Source organism: Microtus pennsylvanicus, chromosome 21 (assembly GCF_037038515.1).
Source record: "Microtus pennsylvanicus isolate mMicPen1 chromosome 21, mMicPen1.hap1, whole genome shotgun sequence".
NCBI lineage: Eukaryota > Metazoa > Chordata > Mammalia > Rodentia > Cricetidae > Microtus > Microtus pennsylvanicus.
In genome coordinates, this window is record NC_134599.1 from 14,919,563 (window position 1) to 14,932,036 (window position 12,474).

The 12,474-nt window shown below is 43.5% G+C and overlaps 1 protein-coding gene across 1 annotated transcript in view; it reads left to right on the forward strand.

The window, feature by feature from the left end:
- The first annotated feature begins 7,979 nt into the window (after positions 1–7,979).
- Fkbp9 (FKBP prolyl isomerase 9) overlaps positions 7,980–12,474 on the forward strand; it is a 47,362-nt gene continuing 42,867 nt past the window's right edge. The window contains exon 1 of the mRNA XM_075955272.1: positions 7,980–8,357. Coding sequence (XP_075811387.1) covers positions 8,137–8,357 — 221 coding nt within the window. The 5' untranslated portion in view covers positions 7,980–8,136. The remainder of the gene's footprint in view (positions 8,358–12,474) is intronic.

The window sequence follows — 12,474 nt, forward strand, 5'->3', positions numbered from 1 at the left end:
TGTTTGAGAATGATTCCTGCTGTACAAAAAACATCTGCCTACATCCTGGCCTGGTGGTCATAGGTTCTACAAGAAAGTAGGATGAGCATGCCATGGGGAGCAAGGAAGCAAGCCAGTAAGCAGCACCCCTCTATGGCTTTTACATCCGCTCCTGCCTCTAGATTCCTGCTCTGTTTGAGTTCAGGTCTGCCTTCCTTTGATAATTAGCTACAATGTAGAAATGTAAGCTAAAGGACCCGAGAAAGCTAAGAAAAGTTCTGGACAAGAGCCAGATCTATCTTCCTAGTCCTGCAGTCTCTCAGGCTGTCTGGTGCTTGGTGGCATACAGAGCTGTGGCTACCGACTGCTGCCTGAGGGCTGGAGCCAGCCATCAGTGCCATACGCCAGCCCTGTGTGCTAAGCTGAGCCACACAGTGGCTGACATGGGAGTTTAAGATTTGTCTCATGTGGTCAGAAAATGCTACAGATGCTTAGTAAAGCCAGGACCAGACACAGGAAACCTCTAAAAAGTACAGTATATTTAAAAAATGTGATTAGATATGAAAATGTGATTGGAAAGAAAAAAATGAGTATAGACATTCATAGAAAAATAGTTTAAAAATAATAAAGCATTTAAGAAGAAAGTAATGTAATATCAAAAAATATGCCACATAAGGATGGAAAATATAACACAAGGAGTTTTTTTATGGTGCTTTGTTAATTTTAATTTTTTGAATGTTAATGAACAGAGAATGACAGTTGCCAAGAGCTATTGGATTGTAGAAGGATCTGCTGAATTAAACCAGCTTATGCACTTTAGGGATGTCTTGACCTCAAGATGGAAGTTGGGGAAGGGGTCATGATTTTGTTTCCAGAGAAAACTAAGGGCTATGGAATCATTCAAAGTTGATAGAGATCAGGTTTGATCAAGAGAGACCTCCCCCCTTAAAATCCTGGCTACAAATACAAATATATGAACCTAGAAAAACTATGAGACAAGTGATGTATGTTTTACATGCTCAAACATAAAACCATCTTTGACTGGCTTGAGTACAACACATAGACCATCATGTATTAATGCAGATATGTATGTTACCTTTGAAAGTTTGTATGTTTTCAGAACAAGGGAACCAGATACCAATGAAAATGAATGACCCAAGTGATTTAGCCTCTCTGTGAACAGAGTGCCTCGGATACGTTTTCCTCAGGGTTCTATATCCATAATAGTTTCAAGGCTCTTGGGCTAAGATAGTCCAGCCTCACAGACTATTCTTGTCAGGACTTCAGATAGACTTTGCACTTTCCTACTGCACAGAGACTGAACAACAAATATTACAACTAGCTCGTCTAGGACTTGACCATTATCCTAATTTTTTCAGGGTCCTCCAAAGATGCCATCACACCCAGACATCAGGAAGCAGACTAAAGAACATGATGCCTATATTCCTAAGAGGTGGTGTGGGTGGTTTTTGGTCGCTTGAAGAGTTATGAATGTTTGTCATCATTTAAGGGAGTTGGGTACAGGTCGTGGTCATAGTATAGAAATAATGGGATTTTTATATATTGAAACATATTCGAGTCTTCGTTATAATATACTGTACATATGTTTCTACTCTTGTTTAAGGTATTGCACTTTTGCAGCTCATTTAACAATGTAATGTAAGTTTCTAGTCTTTGGAAGTTATTATTTCAAACTATTTAAGATAATAAAGAAATATAGTTAGTCATCTATAACAAGCAAACTTATAGTTATGGTAGGTATGATTTCAAGGTCATTCAGATATGTATTTTAGATATATAGGTGATCTTCGAACACTTGAAAAACCTACAGGATTTGGCACTTAAAATATTTTAATAACACACAGTTTTTCATGACAATGAGATAAATTTGTTCATGGCAGCACCAATTTACTTCCAAATGGATGATGGTCATCAAAGTACCTCCATATAGAGTTTGCTTTCTTTGTACCAAATGGGCAAGAAACTGCCCTTGCCTTGACTGCTGACAATGTGATGTCCAAATTGCACAATCAGGACACAGAAGAAGATAACTGCCAAACTTCACTGAGACAAGGTAGGATATTCCCTCAAAATTCCTGTTTCATAGGAAAGTCTGTCAAATATTTTAGTCCTATAAGCCAAAGATGGATGACTCTTGAAACCCTGAGTGCCTGTTCAGGCAGCAAGCGATTTCTGTCATTTTTATAGTTTTGGAAGTTGCTAGCTCTGTACTGCCTGTTTACTCAGGTAATAGTATATCCTTCTTGGGTCTCTAATAGGGTTGGAGATTAGACAATTATAGTTATAGTTTTCCTCAGTTGTGATAAAAAATAAATTAGGTACAAAACTTTAGACTCACCAAGATAAGACAGAAACTATAGTATTTTCTCTGAATTTTCCAAATACTGATAATGGACTGGACATTGTGAATGCATTTTTTTTTACTTGATGTTGGTTTTTATTGTATATAGTTTTACTGTGTTAGAATTAAAAACGTTTTTATTTTGACAAAAAGGGGGCAATGTTGTGGAATTATCTTTTTGTACACTGTGAAGATGTGTCTTTGCCAAGACACCTTCTGATTAGTTTAATAAATGCTGAATGGCTAATAACTAGTGGGAAGACATTAGATGGGACTTCTAGGCAGCAAGAGAAGAAGAGGAGAGGAATCTAGGCACTAGAGAGATACCAGAGATGGAGAACGAGCAAGACATGCAGTTGGAGAGGTAACACCTGTGCCGTGGCAGCATGGAGATGAGTGGAAATAGGTTAATTTAAGTTAAAAGAACTAATTAGGAAGTAGTCTAAGTTATAGGCCAAGCTTTTATAATTAAGAATTAGTCTCTGTGTCATTTTAAGTGATCTGGTGGCCCAAAGAAAACTGACTACATTTGGAACTTTTAAAGCCTATAACATGTTTTAGATTTTGATGTTGATATAAATGTGTGATCTTGGGGATGAACAGGAAAAGAACGGTTGTGGCTTAACAGTGATGCTTATGTGTCATGTTGAAAAGGAGTCCATTGTCCTGTATAGTTTTATGCTAGCTTGACACATGCTATAGTCATAGAGAATCCCGACCTTACAAAGCTCACATTTCTAGTGGAAGGACACATACTCTAAATTACACAGCAAAATAGATGGTGGTGAGAGTTATAGAGACAGAAAGAGCAATGGGAAGTTTTGAGGTGGAAGATGAAGCGCTAGGCCCAGAAGGGTGTGATGACATTGGGCATCCTGAAATAATTGATTTCTGGACTCTGTGGCAGACTCTCTGTGCCTCAGGTAAGTCAGAGTGCCCTGTGAGTGGCAGACATCCATGCCTCTGCCGGTTTCAGTGAGAAGGGGATTTCTCATAAAAAAAAAAATGAGACGAGGGAATCTCAATTGAAAAACTGCCTATAGACGATCAGGCAATAGGCAGGCTTGTAAGCTTTTTTCTTAATTAGTGATTAACGGGGGAGGGCCCAGCCCAGTGGGTGAGGCCACCCCTGGGCAGTTGGTCCTGGATTCTATATAAAAATAGGCTGAGCTGCCATAGGGAGCAAGTCAATAAGCAGAGTCCCACAGTCTCTGAATCAACTCCTGCTTCCAGGGTTTTTTTTTTTTTTCCTGTTTGAGTTCTTGTCCTAACTTCCTTTGATGATATACTATAATGTGGAAGTGTAATCTAAATAAACCCTTTCCTCCCCAAGTTGCTTTTGGTCATGGAGTTTCATCATAGCAATAGGAACCCTAGCTAAGACTAGGAGGAAAGTTTTATTTTGCTCATGTTTCCACTTCATTGTTCCTTATTGAAGGAAGTCAGGGCAGGAACGTGGAGACAATAGTTGATACAGAGGCCATAGAGGGGTGCTGCTTACTTGCTTGATCCTTATGGCTTGCCCAGCCTGCTTTCTTTTAGAACCCAGAACCATCAGCCCTGGGGATGGCACCACCCACAATAGGCTGGACCTTCTCTCATCAATCACTAATTAAGAAAATGCCTTGATCTTACGGAGGCATCTTCTCAGTTGACTCTCCCTGTACTCAGATGACCATAGCCTATGTCAAGTTGAATAAACTAGCCAGCACAGGGCCCTTGTAAAATTTGGTAACAGTATATGTTTTGTGAATACGAACAACAAGAAATAAACTTAAAATCTAACACATAGGGAACCTGAGGTCTTCCTGGAGGCACCTGTGTTCTCCACTTAACGCCAGTGTAGCTGAGGTTCAGAACCTGCACGGTGTGCTCTTTGCCTTGCAACAGCAAACAAATACTTTAGGAAACAGACTAGAGATCATGGTCTGACATGAATTTCAGTGTTTTTAACTACATGAAGGTTTTTACTCTTACAGAAACATAATGGTTTAGTTGTAGAAAGCAAAGACTTTCTCAGCGTGTAATAATTAATTAGTATGTCTTTGGATAGTATGTGTAATAATGTTTGATCGTGTGGCTCTTGCATTCTTGAGCTTACAGCAGCTGTGTTACCTGAGCAAATCTGAGTCATCAGTAACCTATCATGGGTCAGGGAGTGGCTCCTAAGGCTCCACCACTTCTTCAAGGAGCTACAGGCAGTTAACGGTTGCTGGAGTAACAGTGTTCTGTATTGCACGGGACAGAGAAAGACGTTCACTCCGGAGTGTGATTCAGGCTCTGTGGCAGCAGGGGAAACAGTTTGTAGCAACTGAACCTCGAACAGTCACGCAGAAGCATTGATTGATTGTTACACAAAGATTGTTTATTATGGGTTAAACTAATTCCTCAAACCAATCTTTTGATCTAATCTGTATGTTCTCTAAAGGAAAAAAAACAAACCATGAACCTGCAACTTCAGTCCTTATGGTACACTCTTTGCAGTGCCCAGTAATGTAAGATGCTCAAGGATTGTCTTGTGACCAAAGTCATCCGAAGGATGGAACACTCCTTGAGAAAAACCACTCCATAAATCATAGAAAACAATCTCTGATTTCTACAATGATTTCTTCAAGGTCTAAATACTTCTAAAAACAACTATCTCATTCTAATTTTTACTCTAGATATAATGAAAAACAACTCTTTTGTTCCAATGTTTATCCTAGATACAATGACTCTACTAGGTTCTCAGTATACTGGAGAAGGGGGAATCATATTGCCAGTGGTGGAGCCGCTGGTAGGTTTCCCATGCTCACAGAAGCAACCCTAATTAAATTCAGTGGAGTGCACAATACTCCAATCAAAGCCCATTATAAACATATAGTAAAATTGTCAGAGAATTAAAAAAGAATGCTTGATTTTAAGAAATGACTTTTGAGTCAAGCATGGTGCTGCTTGTCTGTAATCTCAGCACTGGGAAGATGGAGACAGGAAGATCAGAAGACCCCACGTCATACAACAAAATAAAACAACAAAACAATATATTGCTGTTGATAACTTTTGAGTTTTATATAAAAATTTATTCAAAGAATTTTGGTTTATGATTAGATCATAATTTCCAAAATGACCCTAGGCAGGTTTTTACTATATTGTAGAATGCATGTGTTTATCCAAAGGGTGTTCTTAGCATTGAAGACATCAAAATGTCAGTTTAGCTCTGAAAAATGTTGATGTTGCTTTGTGTCCTGCAGTATCAACTATTCAGTCAGGATTAATTCTTCGTGTAAAAATAAGCAATTATATACATCTCATTGTTTCATAAACTTGGTTTCATTTCTAATAAATGGTAAAAATATACATTAAAGAGTTGTTTTAAAATAAAATTCTTTGTGTTTTAACATCAGCAAAGGTTTGATTTATATACCTATTTTATGTATTAGAGTAAAAGGGATCCTGTGTAGAAAAAGTTTTAAAATCTCTATTATAAAATCTCTGAATTTATTATGTGTCCTTCCAAACCATTTCTGGCCCATTAACATCCTCTTTCCAGTTCTTTCCGGGTTCTGATGACCTCCCTTTCCTCTTCTCCTCCTCTTCCTCTTTCTTTTTCTTCTCCTTTCCCCTTTCTTTCTGCTGGGTCTTGGACCCAAGGCCTTTGACAGGTTAGGCATGCGGCATGCACTAACACACACACACACACACACACACACACACACACACATGCACACTCCATATTTCCAACTTTGAGATGAGCCGTTTACTTTCGACATTCAGGAGCATGTGGTATGTATCCTTCTCCAATTTGCTTTCCTAATGTAATGCTCTGGTGGATCCATTCATGTTTCTTCAAATGACGTCATTTCATTCTTTTAAAGCATGTTGCAATAAACATGCTGGTGCAAACGTCTCGTTAAAACTGGGATTTCAGTTCTTTTGTTTATACACTCAGTGTGGAATGTCTGGATCATAGTATATCTATCCTCCTTCCTGTAGTACTGGAGATTGTACTAAATGCTCTACCATTGAGCCATAGCCCAATGCTCCTTCTTACTTTTTGACATGAGACAGCATCCTGCTAAGTGGCTTAGGCCAGACTTCAATTCTTCTGTAGCCCAAGCAGGTCTTGAACTTTAATCTTACTGCCTGAGGCTTCTCAGGAACTTGATTATGAACAGTGCTTCCCACACGACCTCAGATGGTAGCTCCACCAATTCTAGATTTTCAGTAACCTCTGATTTTCCAAAACAGCAATACTGGTTTACACTTTCATTAAGAATGTGAAATGAAGGCCGGGCGGTGGTGGCACACGCCTGTAATCCCAGCACTCGGAGGCAGAGGCGGCGGATCTCTGTGAGTTCAAGGCCAACCTGGTCCTTATGGTGAACTCTTTGCAGTGCCCAGTAATGTAAGATGCTGGTCATTGAACCCGGCTCCTCTGCAAGAGCAAGCAGCCGGTGCTCTTAACTATTGAGCCTTTTCTCCAGCTCCTTGTCCCCATGCTTTCTCCCAGTAGTTTCATGACTTACATTCAAGTCTTTGAACCATTTTGAATTGACCTTTGTGTACAGCAAGAGATAGGCTTCTAGTTCTTTCTGCACGCAAGAATATTCAGTTCCCCGGCACCATTCACAGAAGAAATGGTCCTTCATCCAATGTGTGTTCTTGCTGTCTTTGTTGAAAATCGGGTGGCTGTGAATATACGCGCGTGCTGGGGATTGAACTCTTGTTTTACAAATGCTCGGTAATGGACCCTAGGTAAGAAAGGCCTTCTCAGAATCTCAAGTAGCCCGGAGTAAAGAAAGGGGGATTGGTTGATTCTCGGGTTGCTTGACTATAAAAGCAGAATTCGATGTGGTCGTGATCTTCAGGGTCCAGGGAAAGAATGCGGAGCATTTCTTTTTCTTATTTGATTTAGCATGGAGCTTAGTTAGTGAGGATTTCTTTTTTCCTCTGTCCTTTAGCCTCTAACTTAATTTAGGACACACCGATTTTTATTTTAAACACTGGAAAAACTAACACCTATTTTTTGGGGGGGGGCACATGTGGTTTCTCAGGTCGCTGGACTCTTAATAATGAGCTCTATACTTTCCGTAAGTATCCTATTTTCTCTCCAGTTTGCAGGTGACTCTGAAACTGTCAGCTCACTCAGGTTTAGGGTTTTTGCTTTTTTTTTTTTTTTTGAACAAAAAACTTGTTTGGTTTCCCTTGTTTATTTTTCCTCTTTTGTTGATGTCTTTACTAGGTTTTGGGACTTGGATTATTTGTTAACATTCAAAACGAGTTAAGAAAGCCCTAGTGACGTCTAATATTTCAAAGTTTTAATAAATCGAGGATGCATTTAACTACTGAGGAGTAAGTGGGAACCTACACACACGCTGTCCATGGACCACATTAGTTCACAGCAACTCAAAGACATCCCGAGGGATAGTCCCAGCCTGTTTACTGAGTATACTCCAGTAACTAAGTTTTAAAAAGACTCAAGTTTCCTTCCTATCCCAGATCAGCAAAGGGGAAACTGGATCCGCTGCCACGTAGGACTTTCCAAATCGTCTCTTGGGACCTGCAGGGATCAGGCGCTAGGCCTGGCAGTGGTTGTGGTCTTCCCCGGGCTTCTGGACGCGGGGAAGGCGGAGGAAGTCCTGGGAGCTCAGCGCCCCTCCGCTAGGGCGCGGCTCCTCCCCTCCGCCCGGCTGGGGGCGGACGCGGGCGGCGGGGGGCGGGCGCTGAGGCCCGGGGCTAGCCGGGAGCCCTTTCCACGTTTGCAACGCTGCGGCGCGCCCAGCCTTGCTTCTCGCCCCTCCAGTCCAGGCCGTGCGATGGCGTTCGGGGCCCGGGGCTGGCGACCCCGGTCGCTGCTCTTGCTGCTACTCTGGGTGACCGGGCAGGCGGCACCCGTGGCGGGCCTGGGTGTGAGCTCCGAGCTTCAGATCGAGCGGCGTTTCGTGCCGGACGAGTGTCCGCGCACGGTGCGCAGCGGCGACTTCGTGCGCTACCATTACGTGGGAACTTTCCTCGACGGCCAGAAGTTCGACTCCAGGTACCCCGTGCCCCCTCATTCCCCAGGGACCTCCACCAGCCCTCTCCCTCCGCCGCCCTCCTCCAGCCCCTGGAGGTGGGCTGATCCTCAAGCGCGCGACCGTAGCGGAAGGTGGGACTTTGAGATTGGGGTCGGGACCATCCCTCTCTCCCTTTCTGCCCGGTTCTGCCGCACACGCTTTTACACAGTCGTGTAAAATGGCCACTTAAGGACAATTCCAAGAGTGGATGATGCCCGCCCGCTGCCTTCCTGACGGTCCTTCCCGATTGGCCCTGAATTTCATCCCTTGAGGACTAGAAGGAGGCGGCGGCAGCGGTTGATAATAGCAGCCTCAGTTCAACCCAGGCGCTGCCGACCGGTCTGTTTGTATATATGCATATGCATGAGCTCATTTAAATATTCTGGGCGTTCCCAGAAGAACCTTGTCTTCACCGACGAGGTAAGCCTGCGCAAACGGTGGACTCAGGCTATGGAAATTCAAAAGCAGTGCCTGTGTGTAACGTCCTGTGCCTGTGCCTTCCCCTTCCGGCTTCACAAAAACTGCGGGAGAGACGGCCTGGAGCAGCCCTGTGGTCTGGTCCGCATAACCTGTCTTCAAGGCTGAAGGGCTCACTTCAGCCTCGCTCCTCTCCCAGGCTGCTGTTACTAACCTTGGGCTGTGCCCTCATGGTGAGCCAGTCCAGTAGGCAGGTAACGGTTGAGCCTCTTCCGCCTGAGTGGGCTTATAACAAAAGAAGCAGCCACCCCAATCTTCTTGGATATTGCAGACACTGAGGATGTAAACACAGTTTAGCTTCTTGGTACTATGTGGCACAGAGCAAGTGCATAGATATGGTCATCTTTACTGTTAATTATTTTAGGGCACACACAAGGAGATTGAACATAGGACTTTGTATATTCTAGGCAAGTTCTCTGTTCCTGAGTTATATCCCCAGATCCTACCAATACAGTTGTTTCTGAAGTAGCTTTCATACCAACCAGCTTTCTCGAAGTATTCTCATGCCATGCAATTCTAGAATGTAGAGGGCTGGTGAGATGGCTCAATGGTTAAGGTCCTTGCGGCCAAGTTTTATGACCTAAATTCAATCCCTGGGACTCCCATAGTGGAAGGAGAGAAATGACTCCCACAAGTAGCCCTCTGACCTCCACAATCATGTTCATGGCACACCCCACATAGATGAATAATGTGTAAAAAAAAAATACCCTGAAAGAAATAGATTATACAATTTGGTGGGTTTCAGTATGGTCATAGAGTGTTGTATAAATACCACAACTCTGTAATTCTCGAGGGTTTCCATCACTCCAGAAAAATGCTGGGCATCTCCCACCTCCCATCTCCTCCTTCCCATTTGAGCTCTCCGGAAGCTGCTATTCTGGACAGCTTGCCCATGTTGATTCTCTTCTTCCACTGTGCGCATCCTGGGGATGCAGAAGTTGAACTCAGGCTGCTGGGCCGGGCTTGCTGGCAGTCTCTGTTCCTGGCTGAGCTGTATCGCTGACCCACCATCAAGGTTTTGATCCTCATTTCCCTAGAGATGTTGAGCATCTCTCCATGTGCTCCTTGGTATTTGTGTATCTTCTTTGATTTGTTCCTCTCATTATATAATAGGGAATGAGTTTTTTTTCTTGAACTGAAGGTAATTGATAATTCCCATTAGAACAGGTTCTCCTCTTTGGGGGTGGCTGCCACCGTGAGGCAGTATACGACAGTGGAAAGAGCGCCTTGGGACTGCCATAGCATTTATGCCCTGCCTGCCCTCAAGAAGTCTGGTCTCTTCTGTTTCTCTCTGATGCTGTCATGTAGCATAATCAAGTAATTGCAAAATGGTGAGGTAGGCGTGGTAAAAATAGCAGAGCCTGCACTCACTCACGAAAGGCCACACCTAGGTTTACCCTCTGCCTTCACACAGTTTAATTCTTTTTATTTCAGAAGAATCCATCTACTCTCACAAGACAGTGAGGAAGGTATCTCATTACAGATGAAGAAACTGAGGCTAAGAATGTCTAGATGACTTGCTCTCGACGCCTAAGAATTAGGTTTTCATGTGGCGATTTTAATGCAGGCAGTTTATGATCATAATCTACATTCCATAGTCAGCCCATAAGAATGGTGGGAGAAAAGAGAGAAGCAATGGACTCATACAGAAGGCTTGGCTATATGTTGTGTGTGTGCAAGGGGTGTGTGGTCAGGATGGAGCTCGTAGACTGCAGGGGGAAGGCCTAAGGAAGACTAAAATGTATAAAGGAGGAGCTGAGGAGGAGGGTTTGGTGCTGGGAAGGAGATCTCGCTGGTGGTAGGGTATGGCGCTGGGTACATGGTAATGCAGAAGTGAGTTCTGAGAAAGAGTTGAAGGAAGAGTGGGGAGGAGACAAGAGGGAAAGTAAGAGGAAACTAGAGGTGAGGATTTTTAAAAACGTTAAGACTTTTAAACCTTTTCATTGACATAGAATTATGCATACTTATAGGAAACAGCGTAATAGCCAGGAGCCAACCAGCTTTGGTGGGATCTTGCTGTCTGGATATGGACTGTATCTACGGACAGTACAAAGTCCATAAAGACTTTGAGTCCTGGGGCTCAGGCATCTGATTTACCGTTCACAAGCAGTTGCTGATGGAAGGCTGAATGGGAGGGACAAGACGCCCAGGAGCTGTTTCGGTTTCCCTCTGAGGGTGCTATTTCTTTAGAATTTGTGGATCGTTAGGATATGAGTTTGATAATCATTTTTTAAAGGAAAGATTTTTATTATTTTGAATTCTGTGTCTCTGTATGGATATGGGAACATGCAGGTACTCTCAGGGGCCAGAGGTTTTGGATCCTGCAGAGCTGGAGTTAGGCAATTGTGAGCTCCCTGATGCTGAGTGCTGGGAACCAGACCCATGTCTGCTTAAAGTTTTCCACTGAGCCATCTCTAGCCCGTAACTTTGGTAGTCATGGACAAAGTGTGCACAGAGAGGAGAAATCTAGGAGTTTGGACTTTGGCTGCCTTGGGGGTTTTGCCAGAAGAAAGTGGCAGTTGTCGGCCCGATGAGATGGCTCAGTGGGTAGAGGCCTTGCTGCCACACCCGGTGACTCATGCCCCCCATAAGTAACTGTTAGAAGAAGAAAAGAAAATGATGACTTGCATTCTGAGTAGAGTCACACACCGCCAAGAGCTTCTTGTGCCACGAGTTTTTTCTCTCTCTTTCTTTTTCTGTGCCTCTGTTGTCCTTTTCTGTGTGTGGTCATTCGGCCACTAAGATGACCCTACAGCCCTTGGCCGCTGCTTTGGATGTGGCTTTGATTAGCTCTGAGAGCTCATGAATGCAGGTGCAGGCAGGTGGCAGCCCCCATGCTGATGCTGGGGAGCTGCTGGTCAGCCTTCCCAGTATCATCTCAGGATTTCCATCGCATTCCTAGGCATGAGAGTATGGGAGAACAACATGTCTGGGCCTCTCATTTCCTTTGAGGGCCAAAGTTGAATATGCTTCCATTTCCGTTGTCCTGGTAAAAAGTGCCTCTCACTGGTTCATTCACAGCGTTCGGGGCTATCCGGAAACCTACAAGGTACTTGACTGATGGTACCATGTGCCCACCGAGTCTTCAGTGGGTAGGTCAAGCTAGCTGCTCTAACTTTCAAGCTAAATACATCAAAATCACCTGGAGAGATCTTTACAGTTTCTGATTTGCTAGCTCTGGGGTTTGGGTCCAAGAAGAATTTGCATTTGTGACAAGTTCCCTACTGATCTAGCTGTCTTGAAGATCGGACTTTGAGAACCTTTGCTCTAAGAGAACCGTAGATTTGATGGATCTCATTTTGGCACATTGTTATTCATTCACCCATTCATTGATTCATTAAAGAAATACTTATTGAGAGCCTACTCTTCCAGGGGCTGGAGATGTAGCAGTGCATAAAACAGAATCCCAGCCTTGAGAAGCTCACATTTGTAGTGGAAGGGGCACATACTCTAAGTTACACAGCAAAATAGACACTGGTAAGAGCGGTAGAGACAGAACAGTGGGAGGTTTTGAGGTGGGGGATGAAGTGCTAGGCTCAGAAGGGCGTGATGACATTGGGCATACTGATAACTGATTTCTGGACTCCGTGGCAGACTCTCTATGCCTCATGTATGTCAGAG